We start from the raw sequence: 18,990 nt of genomic DNA, 5'->3' as shown, positions 1-18,990 counted from the left end.
CGCGATGCCACAGCTTTTCCTGTCAGAAGAGGGACGCACCTCACGTTTCCTACCCACGGGCAGCAGCTCCGGGAGGGACCCTAGGGGTCGGTCCCCACAGGACATGCTGTCACCTCCCGGCCCCGGCAGCGGGAGGCCCCTCAGTTGCCCGACCGGCCAACGCCCACCCCGGCGTTGGCCGGTCGGGCAACTGAGGGGCCTCCCGCTGCCGGGCCCTCACGGCTCCGCCCTCGTGCCCCGGAAAGGCGGGAAAGGGAGCGCGCAGGCGCAAAAGCGGGGACGTGGGGGCGTCGCCGCTTCGTGAGGGAGGCGGTGGGATGGCGCGGTGAGCGGGAGCGGCGCCGGCAGCAGTAGCGATCCTCCCTGGGGTCTCTGTGTGGGATGGTGTCCCCCAGGCTGTGCGTTTTTGGGGTGTGGGGATGTCTCTAGAGAGCGGTGGCCATCTGGGGTCTCTGTGGGGGAGTCTCCAGGCTGTGGTTTAGGGGCAGGGGAATCTCTTTAGGGGGCGGTGGCTCTGTGGGGTAGAGAGGGGAGTCCTCAGGGCTGGGTTTAAGGGCACAGGGGGCTCTTTGAGGGGCGGTGAGCCCGTCGGGGGCGCGTGTGTGGATCCTCAGCGTGTTGGGTGTGCAGGGATCTGTGGAGCCGCAGGGTTTGTAGAGGGCAGGGGTTTAGGGGTGTACTAAACTCCGGGGGGGAATGCAATGCGTGCAGGGGCTGTCATCCCATGGGGACAGACAGCGAATTCAGGAGGAGCTGCGATCTTTGCTGGGACAGTAGGTGCCGAAAGGGTGGCAGCTCCAGGGGTTGCAGACAAGGGAATACAGGAGTTGATAGGTAGTGGCTGTTGGTGAACCTGGCTTGCTGCCCTCTCCACCCCACCCCCCCCACCCCCAGCTTTTAGCTGCTAAGTGGTGAAAAGTCTTTTGCCTGTATTTGAGCAACTGCAGTACAAGTTGTTTTCTGCTTGCTTTTGTTGCCCCTTTAGTGCAGACAAGGCGCAGCTTATGGAGATGCTGAAGAAGGAGGTGAGATCGCTGCTAATGGCTTCAAAAGAGGGCTTAACCCCAGCACAGCTAGAGCAAGAGTACATGGCCATGATTGGCAAACCTCTCCCTCTATGTGACCTGGGCTTCCAGTCCACCTTGGAGCTGGTGGCAGATATGCCTGAAGTTGTCAGAGTCTGTTCTTACGAGAAAGGCACTTTTATCCTCAAAGGTGAGGTGTTGTTTCCTTATGGGTGGAGGAATTGTTTGGAACCACTTACTGGTGTGTGCAGGATGAGTTCCCAGAGCTGTAGGTCACACTTCTCTGTTATTTTTCTCATACAGCTCTGTTTAATTTCTTGTCTTTGATGTTTCTTCCTGTATTTTGATCTGCCTTTTAATGCTTTTCCGTTCTTTCCTCCTGAAAAATCAGAGGCTTCTAGTTATTTGAGTACGTTTTGCTTTCTGCCCTTAACTTTAGAAACTGCAGTAACATTTCTTATGGGTACACTAGAACTGGTAAGCATTGCCGTTCCTGTAAATGTAGTCTACAGCAGGAGCCAAAACCAGGGATGGGGCCTCTTGGAAGAAGCTGTAAATGTCTCCCTACCTGACCCCATAGGAATTTCAGTATGTCTCAAAGAAATGTTTTCATTTTCTTTTTCTTTGGGGAAGAGCTGCGGAAACAAATGGTAGGTGCAAAGAGTTGACTGGGAAGGGTGAAATGATTTTTTTTTTTTTTTAGAGTGCTACAGAAAGACAAGAAAAAGTTGTTTAAAAGCATGGAAAAGACCTGGGCTGCTTCCCAGGGAGACCTTGCTTGCGTGGGTGGGCGCTCTGTAGCGGGGGTTTACTGTGATTCTGGCTGAAAGGAGCAACGAGCAATTTACTGTTTTCCCAACAAAACTTGTAGCAGCTGGATTTCCTGTTGTGATCCTGTATCCAAGAATTTGACCCATCTTCCTGCCTAGATCTGGATTTATAGGGATGAGGAGGGTGCAGATTGGTTGTTGGCTGTTAAAAATCGTTCAGTCCGTATTTACAAAGGAGAGGAAAAGTGGTTGCCCTGCTGGAAATTGGCCACAATTCAGTGTGATTGCTTTTGAAGGAGACACCAGCTTCTGAAAAGGGTGGGGGGAAGAGGAAAGAAAGGAAAGAAGAGCTTTGCCCGTGTGGAGCTTTCAATGGTTTGCTGTTTTAGTTGTCTAATAGTTTATTTCTTTTTGTTGTAGCCATTGCAGATGAGACCACCAAAGCGATTGCCAAACTGGTTGCTAGACAGCGAAGTGCTAGGGCACGGAGGGGTGCTGCTGTGAAGGCAGGAGCTGCTTCTCCCTCTAAGAATCTGCAGAGTTTCCCTCAGAGGGGCAGGGCTCCTGTCCTGCCAGCGACGGTGAAGGCTGAGCTGGAGGATTTGCTGAGTTCCTCACCACTTATGCTCTTGGACTTTGATAAGGCCTTCTTCAGACGCTTTGGCCGGGCATTCCAGTACACGCAATATGGATTTTTCTCCATGCTTGAAGTCCTCAGGAGTGTGTCTGATATCATTGTGGTTGAGCAGACAAGAGCAGGTTCCTTGCTGACCCTGAAGAAGTACCTGGCAAGTGAGATAGAGAAGGAAGAGGTGCCGCAAGGTGAGGCGAAGGAAGAGGTGCCGCAAGGTGAGGCGAAGGAAGAGGTGCCGCAAGGTGAGGCAGTGTGTTATTTAACCGAAAGCATGTAGGTCTCACAAGCACTGTGGCAAAGCAGCTGTGTTTCAGGGGGATTTTGCTGCATTTCCAGTTGCTGTAGTAGTCTCAGTTCCCCTAGGTTTTAGCACAGAAGGGCTGTGTGGTGCTGCAGGAGCAGCTGTCACAAGGGAGTTGCCTTGGTAGCAGAGAACTTAATTAGAAGTTTTCTATACGTTGCCACTGTTGTTTGGTGTGAGGTGAAAGAAGGTATGTTTAGCCCGTTCAGAGAACAGACTTCCTGAATGTGTGTATAGGACTGTAATTTCTAGTCATTCCAGGCAATAGATAACAAAACTAGAAGGATCTGCTGAAAGTCTGCTCTGCAGGCTGGTAATGCCTTTCTGATGTGCTTTTTGAGACTGAAGGTTTAGCACTAGTCTGAAAGGCACAGCTACAATGTTCCACAAAAGAAGAGACTGCAGATGTCCTCAGTGTTCCCATAACAGCTATGAGAGAAGGTAGAAAATCACACACATTTCCTGCCAAATTCCTGACTTTTCTGGAGAAAATTCATTTTAGCATCATTCTAGCAATTATTTAACCCTTAGCATGCTTACAAGAGCAAGTGGTTTTTGTTATGTTTTGTTTTAATTTATTAATATAGTGAAAGATGCCCCTCAAGTGAATCCTGGTGGCTGTGAATGCTACAAGATATGAGGAAAACGGCACCAGTGCTTTCAGACTTTCATTTTCAGATGTCTTCTTTTCTGCTTAATATGTAACATTGCATCAGTCCCACAAAGAATAACAGCCAAATTATTGTCTTTGCAGCAGCACCTGCAGTTGAGATGCCTCCTTTGGAACCCAGCTGTGAGCCAGAAAGCTTCCACCTGTTAACAGAAGAGAAGTCAGAGCCAGTGGAAGCACAAGCAGTAGGTTTGGGTGATGGCCTCAAACAAGCAAGTGGCTGGATGAGCGATCTGTAGCTTTATCATGTTCTAATCTGGGTGGTGATACTCTTTTTATTGCTTTTGTTTCTGTTGAGTTTGTATTGCTGATGCGCAGCTGCTTCCAAAAATGTTTGTACTTCTTTTAGATGAGTCTGGATGTTACCAGATTCATACTGACCTGGTATCCAGACTAGGTCTTTTTCTTGTCTCTTTCTGGTCTTGAGATCTAAGTTACAGATCATCTAAGGTCAGTTAAGTATCATCGTGCTCCTTGGTAATAGTGGTAATGCCTTTTGGTGTACTTACTTGTAACTAGACTTTAATAACTTTGCTCTTAGACTAGCTGTGTGAAATTCCCCCTGCTGCAGTAGGCAGGGCTTAAGTGTCAAGCAGCTATGTGACAGAGGTGGGGAATGGTCCTCAGAGACCTTGATTCCTGCAGTCTCAACTCTGCTCTTTGGTTGGGACTTTGAAAATTTTGAGATTTTGTTTGTTTGGGTTTTTTTTTGTTTTGTTGAGCAGTGGGTTTTTAGAAAGGGATGGAGAAGAGCAATACAGAAGCACTGAACTACCAAACCTGATTGGTAGAATTTGTCCATTTTTTTGTTTTGAGCATCTTTAGGCCTTCTTTTTCTCAGGAAAGTCCTCCTACTGGGAGGTATTTTCTCTGCTGAGCTCATCTTGTGCCTGTACGCAAGCGTATGGTTAGAGGGCATAGGTAGGGAAAGGGTCCCAGGAGTTCTTCCTGACTTTGGTGTTTGATGTACTGATGAACTTGGATGCGTGGGACTATGAGTTGGGTTTTGTGTGGCACTTCATAAAACATACCCTTTAGAGATTTTTGGCAGGCTCTTCTGATCCTTTAAAGAAATTTTAGTTTGGTGTGATGAAGTTCACAGGGAATTCCCTTAGATCAAAGTCTGCTTGTGGGGAGGATGTGGTCCTCATAACCCCAACCTCAAGTCAGATTTTTGCTCCTGTGTATTGCAAAGGGAACCTATTTAAAGATCCTAGCAGTATAAGTCTTGGAAGGTGTTTGTACAGCTAGTATTCCTCAATGAAACACCAAGTTTGCTGTTTTGTTTTAAAAAATCCCTCACAGGGAGGGAAGCAGGTTGGAACATGTTACTTTGCATACGAACAGTTGTTCATTGGGATGCTTTTTTGTAAACGTGTTTTTAAGTACACATCTTCTACATCTTCCACAGAGATGTCTTGTTGACCCTACCAATGTGTGAGCTAGATTATAAAGATCATGTGTGCATGTAACAGTCTGATATTCTCAGAGCAAAGCTGTTCCTTAGAAATGCCATTATTCCTAGGCACTTTTTAGAGGAAATCCTGAAATATAAGGTTTTTTAAGATGTTATGCTGCTGCTCAAGCAAGAATTCCCTCAGTTGCACTTTAACTCAAAAATGTTAACTCACTATTTGACTCAATGTTTTTTTTTTTTTGAGTTAAAAATTTTGACTAAAATACAAAATTCAAGAGCATTAGCCCTTGCTCTGTCTGCAAAAGGAGAGATTCTCATCTGCTTCTTTAAACAATGGTTAAAAGAGCCAGTATTGCAAAACCCCATTGTTTGCAGTTGAATTTAGCCAAATAAGCAATGGGGGGTGTGCTGGAAGACAAATTTCCCATACATTGACTGATGTATAATGCACTGTTAACTTGTAGCGTATTCATGACGAGTAAAGCTGAAATATTTTTTTGACTTCTGATAATTGGAGGAGTGCTGCTCATTGGCGCAAAAGAAAGCTCTTGAGGCAGTGAAAGTAGCTGATGTGTGGTTAAGGTTCCCATCTGCACTAGTTCAAGTGAAATAATGTTTTCAGCAGCTAAAGAATAACACAAAATTTTAACCTGTACTAACAACTCACTGTTGTACAAATTTGTCTAGAGTGAGAAAAGAACAGAGTTTGTAGATTTTGTTTGGTTTTATCCTTGGGAAATAGCTCTAGTGTGAAAGTGAGATGCATTTGTGCCTTCTGTCACTTCTGAATCATTTTCAGATAGAGTTTTGATGGTTCAGTCATGTGTTCCGTCATGGTCACGGAACACAGAAATAGCATCGTTTGGGTAAAATCCAACAAACAGGTAGGTTGTGTTTGGTTTGGTCTGTTTGGTGTGGGTTTTTGTTTTGTTCTGCTTTTTTAGCAATAGCCATTCAATACTTTTGTCTAAGTATGTGACACGACTTCAGTTCCTCTCCTTTATTCCTTGCAGGAATATGAGCAAGGTGTTTTTGTTGCACCCCTCTTTACACTGGAGGGAAGAAAGAAGGAAGGAGGAGAGTGAGTGTGAAAATGAATGCTTCTATCTCAGGGAAAGTTTTAATCCAAGTTTGCAAAATTTGTTGGGATTCTCTGATACTCAGTAATTCACAGATCCTCAGGAAAGCAGAACTATTTTTTACTTTAATGAAAAGGCCAGTCATGTGTGTTCAGTGCATGACAAGACATCTGAGTGCCACTTTCCTCTTACCCATTTGTAGCCTCAAGATTTGGAGCAGTCCTTGCTAGCCACATTGATAATGACTCCAGAAATCCCCCCAGATGCTGTTCAGGACAGAAGCCTTTGCAGTTTACCACCACTGGAGACAAGGTGCTTGGTTGGAGTCTTTGTGGAATTCATTGTCTCTCCAAGCCAGTTCTACATCCACATCTGCAGCAGGGAGACATCTGATAAACTGCAGGATATGATGTTTGAGATGAGGTGCGTACGTCCTATGCTGATTCAGTACTACTACCTGTTGTGAATGTGTTTGCGCTGAGGGAACAGGGCACCCAGCTGTTAGTTATGGTCACTGCTGGCTCGATTACTTGATACAAGGATGCCGGTGCTGTACTGAAACATGTATTCGTAATGCTTACTCATTCCATTCATGGTTTTTTGGCTATGTCCTAGACAGTCCTAAACTTTAAAAGCTGGAAAAGTTATGGAAAAGAACTTCAGGGTTCCTTTGCACCTCCCTGTTGTCTGTGCTGCTGTTGCCTGTGTGCTCTGTTGAGGCTTTTAGTTCATCTCCAACAGTTATCAAAAAAGCAACAGGTAATAGGCCTTCGTCATATCTATATTTGAAAGCAAAACCCCATCAATGGCTTTCTGTCAGTTACATTATGCATTTGGGATTCTATTCCACCATGACCATACTACAGCTGCTGTTAATTGTGTGCCAAAGTAAATGCTTGATGTCCGTGGGGCACATGTAAAGTGTGATTACAGACTCTGCGGGCAGATACTGTGTATATTAGACAGTACTCCAGAACCTGGTTCTTAAGAAGCACTGACATGTCAAGGTAATGTTAAGAATTAATGACTAGAATAACTGTATTTAGCCTCTGGTTAATCCCCATTAACTTTTTGTTGGACCCCAAGAATATCATTCAAGTGTTAGAAGCTTGGGTTTGCATTTTTTATTGTCATTTCAGTTTAAGTGTAGCAGAACAGAGATGCGGAGCATCTATTGGGGTTGGACTAGATGACCTTTGAATGTCCCTTCCAAGCCAACACATTCTATGATTCTATTAAAACAACTCATGAAAATTCATGTCATGGGGACTTTGAGAAATGAGGATTCTTCTGAAGCCCTGTATATTTCTTTGTTCATCTGCATCCTACCAAGCACGGTTTTTTGTTACAATCTTTTGCAGACACTGTTACTCAAATAAACTTGTTTCTGATCGTTATATCATGCCTGAGTCTTCAGTACAGCCTGGACAGCTTTGCTGTGTAATGGTCTCAAAATGGTGGTACCGCGTTATCATCCACCGTGTGATCAATGACCAAGAAGTAGAGGTGTTCTACCCAGATTACGGAAACCTTGAAATTGTCCAAAAGTCTTGTCTGAGATTCCTCAAGTAAGTAAATTACACGTGGGTGAGAGAATCACAGAGTGGTTGAGATTGGAAGAGACCCCTGGAGGTCATCCTGTCCAACCTCCCAGCTCAAGCAGGGCCATCTATAGCAGGCTGCACAGGACCATCTTGGGACATTTTTTGAATGTCTTTCAGCATGGAGACTTTACAACCTCTCTGGGCAACCTGTTCCAGTGCTTGGTCACCCTCATAGTAAAAATGCTGCTTTCCAGCCGGTCAGCCCCCAGCATGTAGTGGTGCACGGTGGTGTTTCTCCCCAAGTGCAGGACTTCATTGAACTTTGGGGTTCCTGTCTGCCCATTTCTCTATCCTGTGTAGGTCCCTCTGAATGATGATAGCATGACCCTCTGGTGTGTCAGCCACTTCTCCCAGTTTTGTATTATCAGCAGACATGCCTCATCATCCAGATCATTAATGAAGATGTTGAACAGTATTGGACTGGGTTTGATCCCTGGGGTACACTGCTAGTTCCTGAACTCCAACTAGATTTTTGTGCCACTGATCACCACTCTCTGAGCCTGGCCCTTCAGCCAGTTCTCAGTCTACCTCACTGTCTGCTCATCCAGCCCATACTTCATTAAGTTCTCTATGAGGATCTTATAGGACAGTGTCAAAACCCTGACAGAAGTCAAGGTAAACGATAACCACTGCTCTCTCCTCACCTACCAGGCCAGTCATTTCATCACAGAAGGTAGTCAAGTTGGTCAAGCATGACTTGATTAGTCCATGCTGACTACTCCCTGTCACCTTCAGAAAGACATCCTGGCATGCAGATTTCCAAGAAAGAATCTGTGGTTTTATTCCATAATGGTGCCTTGCAGGCACTTCCTTGCTTCCATGCTAATGCTTGAGGTGATATTGTTTAAGACCTGTTTTGCTCATCAACCCTGTCCATCACTCCCTCGCAGTGACTTTGGGCTAAATTCTTTCCTGTTTCTGCCTTCATTCCTCAGTCTTTCCTCTTGCCACTTTCTGTCACTTTGGGGCAAGCTCCCTAATCCTCCTTCCTGAGTTCTGTGAATGGATGTAAACATCCTCCTGAATGGACATCCATCCAAGTGGGATGCTTATGCAGTGTCAGAGGTAATTATTCTTTTCTTTTCCATATTTGCTTCTTCCCTCTCATTTGCCTCTATTTATTCCTGGCCATTGACATTCTTTGGTTCAAAAGTCATTGCTCTCTGTCCCTAACTTTGTAATCATAAATAAGGGATTATGATGGGAAGATGCTTGGGCAAGGGAAGGCATAAGGGATTAGTTGATATTGCTATTTCTGCTGTGCCCATTCTCTGGCTATAGAGTGTTTTCCAAAGCTGCTGTTGGGTTTCAATCATAAGTGCAAAATCCAATATGTGCCCCTATTCTGATTTTAAAACCCAGAAGAGGAGAAAGTTCTGCTTTTCTGACTGGTTTTGCTCTTTTTTTTGCTATAATGGTGATGGCTTTGTTTTGTATTGTAGGTGGTGCTACTTGAAGCTCCCTGCTCAGGCCATCCCGTGTTCCTTGGCATGGGTAAAACCTGTGGAGGTCTGTGTTCACATGCAGGTTTTTTTTATTGACATTCGTATGAGAGCTATCAAGTAGAGGTTGGCTTTTTCCCCTGATAAGGGCAAACATTTGGATTAATTCAGGTCCCATTGATGTTTACAGCAGAATTGCTGCTGTTACAGTCAGCAGAGTATGGCTCTGTAAGTCTCTGTCTCTGCAAGGGATTGCCATTCCGCTGTCTGTTTTCCTTATGATCAGAGTATTCTTGCTTATATTGTTGCAGAAACAGATAGCTGCTGTTAAGCAAACAAACAAACCTGTTTCTTCCACTGACAGTAGTTCTCTACGGTCCTTCTGAAGTCTTGGTGGCTCCAGCCCTCTGTTTTAAAAATTTATTCTGTGACAGAGCTTTAAATAAGTTGATTTGATGCAGTCAGCATTGCCAAAGAATTATAGAGATCATAGGAAAGTTTCTTTGTGCTGGGAAACCTCTTGGTTAAGAAGCCTGAGGAGGAAAGCATGTGATCAGAGTTGCTTCTTCTGTGTTTTAAAGACAGTATTTTTAAAGAAGTCATTTCCTCTGTTTTTTGGAGGTTAAGGAATCACAGTTTTCATTGTGGTGAGGCTTAGATTCTTCTTAAACTTTTGACACTTTTAACATTTATAATCACATGATTCCAGGAATTTAAAAAACAAAAACTAAACAACAACAAATAACTGTGTTTTAGGCAGTTGTGGCAAAATCACTGGTGAATGCCATCGAACGATGTTTGGAAATATGTATTTAGGATGAAAGGGCATTCCCAGTGTAACTAGCATTGCAGGCTTTGGGGTAGGTTGATTCCCAGTGCTGGGAAGCTTGTTGGCCTGACTTTCCTGTATTTGCCCTTAGCCTGACCTAGCTTAATTGCCTTTTTGACAAGTGCGCACAAGGGAAAGTCTCAGGCAGTGGACGTTGGTCTGTTTTATAGTACCTTTATGTTCTTGTTTCTTCTTCAGGATGCGTGGTCCAATGCAGCAACTCTCCTATTTAAGAAGCTGTGTGGCTCCAAGCTACTTGTGGGCATCGTGGATGAATATGTGAATGGCATTTTGCATCTCTTCTTGTGTGACACGTCCACCGAGGAGGATGTCTACTTCCATTGTGTCTTGAGGGATGAGGGATGTGCTGATGTCTGCGGGGAGAACGTACCTTCCCAGGTCAGGGGGGAGGCGTGTACTGCTGAAAGGAAAGGCAGGGGAGGGATCGATGGATCGACTGTGTGCATGTAATGGGAAGATCTTTAGCTTGAAGCAATAGTTTTGTGAAGAGCAAAACTGGTATTCCCTGCTGTCTTGCAACTTACCATTTTGTGACTGCATCCCATGGTGTCTTAACTCCATGGGGAGAGCTTGCTTTTTGGTTAAGGTGGAATCTCGTGATATCTCTATGGAATCTCTCAGCAGAGATGTTCTGGTTTAGCAGAACAAATTATTTTCATCCTGTCTTCTAACAATGGATTAGGTGGTTTTGATTTTTTTTTTTCCTAAGTTAATTAGCTTGTTAGTATTGCAGATTCATCTGGAGCTGACACACATCTTATATAAATAACATGAAAAAGTAAAATAGCTGTAGATCTCATCTGGAATTGAGAGGTTGTTAAGAGATGTGTTAGTTACTTCACTACTTGTTAATTCCAGCAAGTTTTGTTAGTCATAAGTTGATGCCCCTGATTCATCCAAACAATTAATGAGAGTAAGTTGATTAGATTTTATTGTCTGATTTAAAGTAGCACTGCATAGTGGCAGGGGCAGTTGACTAAGGAACAAGATAGTTAAATACGTTATTTTGGCCTCTTCTGCTCTAGACATTGAAGACTAGTTATGCCATTAACAAACTGAATTATGGAAATGGTCTTGGCTTAAAAAGTCTCTTTGCTAGTGAAATGTACAATGTTGGGCAGCGTAAGCATGGTACATTGCATGTTGTGCCTTGGACAGACATTCAGGTTGTACGCCAGTGTAGAGAGCACTTAAGATTTAGGCCCATCTATGTCATTATCTGAATGTCTCAGCTCAGTTTCAGTAAGAACTGTGTGGATATGAAAACCCTTAGAAAGGTACTGCCACGATTTTATATCTCAGCAGAAATTCAGGCTTTACAGCCTGGAGTGCTTCTATCTGTTTTAATCAATAGATGCAGAATGGGTGTTTTGGCAGGATTAGATCCTGTGATTGTATTTTTGCATGTGTATGTTCAGTTTTGGGGGGAGGGAGGCTTTGCTGAGTAATTTTCTTGCTGGAGGGAGAAGAGTTGATTTTTGTAGTAAGACAATTTCTGCAAGAATTTGGAGCTTTTTTTTGTGGTGGTGTGCTTCTTCATAAAACCTGTTAGAAATTTGCTGAATCCTCTTTGTTCTTTGTGGTAGTTACAATATGGTTTTCTTGACTGTACTGTGGTTTGTGGTGGTTTTTTGTTTTGGTTTTTTTTGTTTGTTTTTCCTAGGGATTTGAGGAACTGAATCCTTCGGCCTTGTATGTTCAGCCCAGTGAAAAGCAGGAGAATGCTGAACTGGTGGAGCCAGACCTTTGCTTGCAGCAGGAATCTCTAGATGCAGACGGTGAAGCAGCACGCTCAAAGCTGGGCAGGGCTGAACTGTGTGACCAGGTGAGAATTTGACTGTGGCATAGCTATCGTTCAATGAAATCAGTTCCAGGGGTCGGTTAAATATGTACTGTTTTAGTCCCATGCAGTTTTTTTGTGGAGTTGTTTACTCTTAAGAGTAAAAGCTAGTGTAATGTTAGTAACTTGTAAAGTAGTCATTTTACCTAGGTTTTGTTCTAGCCAACTGCATTTCTGTGCTGGAAAACTCTATATAAGCTGTATATCTTGGATATTAATGGCTTTGCACTGTCGATACATCGTCTGAACTGGAGGTCCCAAACCAGCATCTTTATGTATTTGGAAGAAATTAATGTGACTGAGACTCTGCAAATGTGAGTTTATTGTGATTTTTATGGAAAATCTGGTTAACTGTAGCAAGATATCCATATGTGTAAATGTCAGATATAGCTGGCTATTTGGAGACTAGAGGAATGTAGATGCATTCAGGTTTTCTCCTGTCTGATGTGGAGGATCTTAGAATCCTTTTCCAGAAAGTGCAGTCTTCTAGATCTCTCTTTGTGTAAGACTTTAAACATTTCCTTCTCTGCTATTCTGTTTAGTTGCCCGAAACAATTCCTTCTCTGTTATGCCCAAACCACGACACTTCCTTTTTGCATTACTAATGTGATCGTCAGTGTCAATTATAAAATTCCTCAAAATGTTTTGAACTGGAATGAAACCTGTCTAATATGACACTTGTGACTGCTCAGCTAGCGTTTTCTGGTAACTCCTCTTCAGCAGTGGGGAACTCCCTTTGCATTTTCCAATCTTAGATTTGCCTTGTCAGGATTAACAACACCGCCCCACCCCTCTGGCCCTTAAGTGCAAAATGGCTGGACACTGTTGTATCAGCTCTGCTATGTTAGGACACTTCTTCATGGTAAAATTTCTCAGAAGGCAGCAAGCAATAACCAGAAAACATTGCTTGAATAAAACTATATTTTCCAAGTGATGAATTTTACTGTGGAGGAGAGAAGTTAAAGTGACAGTTAGTTTCTTGCCCACATTATTTCCCGTCCTTCCATGTTCTTTCTGTCCTTTCCAAGTAGCCCAGACTTCTCCAAATAGAAATGTTAAAACTTCAGAGCAGAAGAGAAAAGTTCCTTTGCATTTCTCTCTCTCTCAATCTCTGAGAGGTATCATTTGTTGCTCTGTAATTTGCTCCAGTGCATCCTGCTTCCTTCTCCCCACACAAGCTGTACCTTTTGTCGCTTTGTCCATCTCCTCAGCAATGGCACCTGTCTGCTAAGAAGGAGACAGAGGATGGTGTGCAGATGCTTTTGGATGAAGTGAGTGTCCCAGGAGCAGCAGACCGAGAGCCTGAACTTGCACAGGAGGATACAAATGAAACTCTTACAGAGCTTATGGCAGTGGTTAAGGTAGGGTTTTTTTTTCTCAGCTATTGCTGTTGAGAGGGGTTGTTCTTGTTTTTAGATTCTTTGAGTAACCCTTTCATTGCTTTGACGTGTATTTTTTTTTTTCGTGACTGACAAAGAAATGACTGACTATTAGCATGGGCTCAGAGCTATATGTTTTTCTCTTTGCTGTTGTTTCTGGTGTTATTGATGGTACACTCGTGCTCCACTGGCACGTCAAGGTATTTGTGGAAATAAGACTGACCATTTCAGTGCTTCATAGATCAAACTTGGCCCTTCTTCATTCCTCTACTTCCCCTCCATTCACAGTCCTGAGGGCTACTGTGAGTAACTGGAAGTTATTGTGGGACTAGTCTGAATCACACAGCCCTCTCTTTCTAAGTTAGGAGGATGGGTTTGGGAAGGTTGTGGTTTGGGCTGTGATTTGAGAGATTATGTGGCACTGGTGTTGCATGTTTACTTCTTATAGTGATTAATGATAAGTCTAACAGGGCCTGCAGCATGGCATTTTGTGAATGCTCCACTCTGGGTTCAGTGGGGAGCCAGTATCACTCAGGATTTGTTGAGCCACAGAAGGCATTGCAGAGCTGGAAATGGGAGTGTGCCTACAGGGTTTTGGACAACCACAGCTCCTTACGCTTCTGGAGGTTGATAGTGGCTGAGACAGAGCACTTCCTAGACAGAGGGGGGAAAGCAGTAAGAATTGATAGCTCTGGAGATTGTTACCTGAAAGGGGTGGAAAGAAAGCAAGCTGGGGAAAAGGATCTTGAGGGAATGAGAGAAGAGGAAAGTTTCTGGTAGCAAGCGTGAGGAGAAAGTGTGATGAGATGGAGGCAGGTGGGCAGATAGCGATTGGGTCCTCGTGAGCTGACTTAAATGCTCCCCTGCAAGTATTAAACTATGTGAGTTTCAAAGCACAGGAATTTTATAACTGGATCAGAGAAGTCTTGGGCACATTTTCTGTCCCTGGCTGTGAACTCTGTTACAGTATTCAGAAGAGGTGACAAGAATTTCTATTAAGAAGACCGTGGGATGAAAAAACAATCCTGCCTGTAGACATTAGGGGGGAGAAAATGCATCAGTCAGCTAGTTATGAGGACAGACAGGAAGGTTTCCTTTCTCTGATTCCTGCTCATCGCTTGGCCTCAGGGTTTTGTGGCACTTAGAGCATCACCATTCCCTCCCTTCCAGTTTTCACTGCTCATGTTTTCCATTTCAGTGCTGGTGGTCTTAATTGTGTGAATTAGGAGGAGAAGTAGATACTTCCCTACTTCCTTGCAGCACTCTCTAGGGTACCCTGTCTCATTTGCCTCTTCTGTAAACTGAACAGCCTCTTTTAATTGTTTCCATCCCAGCTTTTTCCAGTGCTAGCAAACGTTTTTAGTGTCCACCCTTGCACCCTGTCTGCATCCGCTTTGCCGCGGAGTGACAGTAACACTACCTGTCCCACAACAAGGATAACCTAGGTGGCAAGAGGACATAATAATAATCTTTTAACCCTGTTGGGTTTTGGGGGTTTTTTTGTCCTACCATTGTGTTTTTTACTGCATGTTAGGCAGGGGTTTTCAGGGGACTGGTGGTAGCAAGCTGAGTAGTTTGGTTAACTGGACTCCTGTGGTGCCTGTCATTCAAATTATTCTATCTTGGCATCCCGTCAGCACAGAATTTCTGTTGCCCAGCCAGGTAGCGCTCCTTGCTGCTTCGAGAGGGTCTCATAGTTCCTTTGTGGGGGCCAATTTAAATTGCTTAAATCTGCTTGTGTAAAAACAATGGTTTTGTTCTGGACCAATCTTCTGAACACGCTCTTGCCAAAGGGTGAAGCACCTCTGGATGGTGACTCACCCCTTCTGAAGATGGATACCTTTCTTCTGCTGCCTTGACCACAGAAGAAGCCTAGAGAACAAGCACCTAATTTTTTAACAGCTATGGTTAGGAAAGGTGAATTGTTTCTTGTCTGTCGTTCCTCTATTTTTCTCCTCCGTGCTGTATTAACAAATACAAACATTGGCTCTAGTCCCTGTCTATGGCTGAGACATGGGTGACCATCCCTGGAACTTAAATTTAATTTGTATTATTTGCAAAAATGCAGAGGGACTTCCAGTGACTCGATTCCCACTCCCTTGCAGAAACTCCCTTTGTTGTTGCCACCATGTGTTCTGCGTGGGGCTGCTGAGAGATGAGCCAGCTGTTAAGTCTTTGCTAAGACGTGGTGATTTGTATCTTGTAATAATCTGTCACTCTTTTCAGCTTGCTGTGCAGGAGAAGCTGCCCTTTGGCCAAGGTTGTGAGTAACAAGGTTTTTTTGGTGGGTTGTTTTTTTTTTTTTTAATCATCTGGTTGCTGACGTTCCAGTTCTTTGTGGACTTTGAGAGATAATAAAGGTCAGGGCAGCTAATGAACTGAGTGTGCACTAATCACACCCTCTCCTGAGTTTTTTGTATACATTTGCAGACACCTCATTCTCTTGGAGAGTCCTCAGTGCCTGCTGTCTTATCCAAGTCAGTGGAAGACACTTACACCTCCTTTATCTACTCCAAGCAACCAGCAGAAGTGAGTCAAGATGACCCTGATCAGATAGAAAGATTTTCCAGCAAGGCCCAACTTCCCGAAGCTGTACATCCCTCTGTTCTACTTATGGCAATACCGTTTATGCTGGACAACCATAACAGTACGAATAGATTTGTCAGTAAAATTTAACACAGCGAAAAGCTGAGTAGTCTGTTACTGTGCTATGAGTCTTGCACTCACTATTGGGTGTGCTAGGACTGGTGCTGCTTCTTTACTAGAACAGATGAAAATGTTGGTATTTGTGTGGGATGGAGATGTGACGATAATGGCTGGATGCAATGCATCAGTTTCACCTTTGCGCAGCAAAATGATTTTCTAAATGTTTAATGGGAACAAATGAATTGAGGGTTATTTCTCTGTTGATTTTTTTTGGTGTCTTTTCTAGACTTTCTGCTGCTTTCATGCAGAAGTCTTTGTTTCTCCACTCCATATGTTAGCCTGTGCTCATTTCATACTTAGAGTGTCTCAATCTGTCAACCGTAAGGGTCAAAAGTGTGTTTTAACCTTGTAAGGCCCCTGTGTGGGTGTTCATCTTCCGTCTCCCGAACGATGAAAGAATTCACAACACCCATATGAGAGTTGCCCGATTTATGAGGTAGATTGACTTGCCAAAGGCAGTGCCTGTTTGTGCCTTGGAAGAGAGCTGTCTACTGTCTGTCTGGAGTGGAGGCAGAGTTCTCCAGACAGGAGCTACTCAATTCATATCTGATCTCCCACCTCTGGGGAGGCAGGGGTGAGCACTGGGAGGAGAGGGAGAGAGGCTCTTGGATTATACTGTGTCAGGCTCATCAAATAGATGTGCGGTAGAAAGTCCTCTTGCCGTGACCTGGTAAGGTCCAAGCAAAAGGAATTTGAAGCTAAACCGGAGCTCTTAAGAGTTGCCAATGTAGATACCATCTTTCTTTTCTGTCTCCCTCCTTATGCAGATGAAGAGAAAATGAAGAATGAAGACCTTTCCAGGGGTCTTGCAGTTGGCCTGTGCCATGCCAGTGGGCTGTCTGACCAAAGGCCGTCTCAGAAACTTTATGTCCCTCCTACCACGCTGTCTGCGGTGTTGGCAGCTGCACGCTTAGCCACTTCCAGTGACTACTTTCAGTGGCCCCCAAGCCTGAGACAGAAGGTGTGAGAAGAGGGGAGAAGCTGGAGCTGGAGAAGCTGCTGAGGAAGGCTACCTAGAGAGCAGGAAAGGCTCTCTGTAGGACTGTGCTGTCATTTTATTTATTTATTTTTTTTTTGTTCAGAAAAATTTAATCCCTTGAAAAACTTGGAATCTAACATCTCAGATGTGCCCAGTACATGTGGTAAATGTTACTTTCACTTTGAGGAAAATAGTTTGGGTTTGTTATGCTGGTGGTATACTGATTTATTGTTCCTCAATGTAATGGTTCAGGAGAGCATCTGAGTGTCACAAATGTTATATATCCTTTAAGTTTAGGAGAGGGAAACTGGCTACTCATCCCTCCCTCAGTGAATGAGCAGTTTTGATGTTGTGTGGGAGATGGTTTTGGTTTTTAACACCATGGATGCTCTACACACGCCTTTCTGCTAGGAGAGGTCATTGTATCCCAGCTCAGGCCTCAAGTGCTGGTAACTTACAAAAAGAAACCTCCTTCCCCAAGAAAAAGACGCTCTTATTTGCTGATGAATTAGATTGCCATACGTATGGAGCATCAGGAATCCTGTGTTACAGGTATTGAATGAGATCCATAAACAATCCAGTGAGAGAAAGCTTGATGTTGGCCATGTTTATGTAGCTCCTTGCTTGTGTCAAGAAATCCTCTTGGGCTTGAGTTTATTAATGCAGAGAAAAGCTGTGAAAATAGAAGTGCCCTGGTTATGAATGCTGACGTTCAGCTGTTTTGCTGGTGCCTAGACTGTTCCTCAGGTCTTCAGAGGCTTCAAGGGCTGTTCTGTGCCCGCCTGCAAACATAAACGTGCCAGAGGTATGCTATACTGCAAACCACCAAGAAAAGCTCAAGAAAGGGTTTAATATTAATATTGTAATGGCTAAAAGCCCAGCATATGAAGTTTATTGATTAGACTAGGTGATCTTTAAAGCTCTCTTCCAACCCAAACCTTTCTGTGATTCTGTGACTATTTTGTTTTAATTTCAGCATTTCGAGGATGTGAAAGGGCTGAAAAAATGTAGAGAAAGAAAATCTGCGTCTTGTTAGGAAACGACTGGATGGAAAGCTAATGTCAGAGATGGAAGCAGAGAAATGAGGAGCTATGGCTTGAACAGGGTCTGTATAACCCTGTGGGGAGATTCAGGGATTCAGGCTTGTAGCTGGAGGGTTGTGTTGCCCATGTTCGTCATCTAGTGTAGGGCACAGATGAAATGGAGCTGAGCTCGCCGGGAGCTGTGTGTGGGATGGAGTGCTTGTCGCCAACAGCACCCTTTCTGCTGCGGAAGTCCCCTTTGGTTTCAGGGAGCTGAAAATTGGGTCTAGGGTGGGGCATACCCGGGAGCCCCTCATGTCTTCCCCGGGCTGCAGCAGGAGCCAGCGGGCTGGAGGAGCTGTCACCGTGTCCCTGCTGCTGCTGGGTCACTGCTAGGTGGCAGCCGAGGCCAGCTGTCAGTGGCTCGGCTCCCTTCAGCCTAAAACCCCTCGTTGGGGGTCTGGAAAGGTGAGGAGCTGAAGATGACCCTGCTGAGGGGGCAGCTTCCCCCTGCTCAGCTGGGGCTGCCTCTGTCCCCTCTCCCTGCCTGGGGCATGGTGGATCCCACGGCTGCCTGGAGGTGTAACGGGGGGGCTTTTGAGGATGGGTCCCACAGCTGCTTATTGCAGGCTGTCCTAGGAAATTGGGGATGGGGAGATGCTATGGGGGTCTGGGAGAGGAGGGTTTGGACACTGAAGAAAGGGAGCAGACAAGTTCCTGGGAGGGAGCCAGCACGCATAAAGCAGCATCAAGGCATCCCCTGGGATTTGGGAGCTCCCTAATCTCCAAATTTTTGGTGGGAGGGACCCTATTCTGGGCTGTTACCTCTGTGTATCACCCTTTTTGCACGCTCTCCCTAGGTGCCTGGTGGAGGCAGGGCATGCAGCTTTGCTGTGATCCCATGTATTTTTTGTGATGCTTAACTGCTCAGGGCATTATTTTTTTTTTCCTGTGAATTTTTGCCATTTACATGTCTGCAAGTGCTTGATTAGTTTCCCATACCCTCTCAATCAAGAAATGGTGTGTGAAGAACTGAACCAGGACCCCCCAGTACCTGGGGAACAGAAAACCCACCCCTGTTCCAAGGTGACCTGGGCTGATCTTCCCAGCTGTGCCGGTGGCATCTCCCTTCCCAGAGCAGCTCAGGTCACGTTTCTCATGCCTGGCAGGTCCTTGTTTGTACATTTGTTGCTTAAGGCAGTGGAAAATGAGAAAGATGCCTCTGGGACTGGAAAGTAATGCTGTATTCATGTCCCTGCTCCAGGGCGTTAC

General features: G+C 44.6%; 1 protein-coding gene across 1 annotated transcript; it reads left to right on the top strand.

Moving 5' to 3' along the window:
• Positions 1 to 342: 342 nt before the first annotated feature.
• TDRD5 (tudor domain containing 5) lies at positions 343 to 17,502 on the top strand. The gene is made up of 12 exons (XM_063345122.1): positions 343 to 398; positions 986 to 1,215; positions 2,216 to 2,671; positions 3,485 to 3,585; positions 6,099 to 6,319; positions 7,258 to 7,464; positions 8,943 to 9,009; positions 9,970 to 10,170; positions 11,456 to 11,617; positions 12,844 to 12,993; positions 15,442 to 15,658; positions 16,485 to 17,502. The coding sequence occupies exons 1-12, from the start codon at positions 382 to 384 to the stop codon at positions 16,682 to 16,684; spliced, it is 2,229 nt and encodes a 742-aa protein (XP_063201192.1). The 5' UTR covers positions 343 to 381; the 3' UTR covers positions 16,685 to 17,502.
• The last annotated feature ends 1,488 nt before the right edge of the window (positions 17,503 to 18,990 follow it).

The sequence above is a fragment of the Chroicocephalus ridibundus genome, chromosome 8 (assembly GCF_963924245.1).
Source record: "Chroicocephalus ridibundus chromosome 8, bChrRid1.1, whole genome shotgun sequence".
NCBI lineage: Eukaryota > Metazoa > Chordata > Aves > Charadriiformes > Laridae > Chroicocephalus > Chroicocephalus ridibundus.
This window is presented reverse-complemented; position numbering and strand designations above follow the sequence as displayed.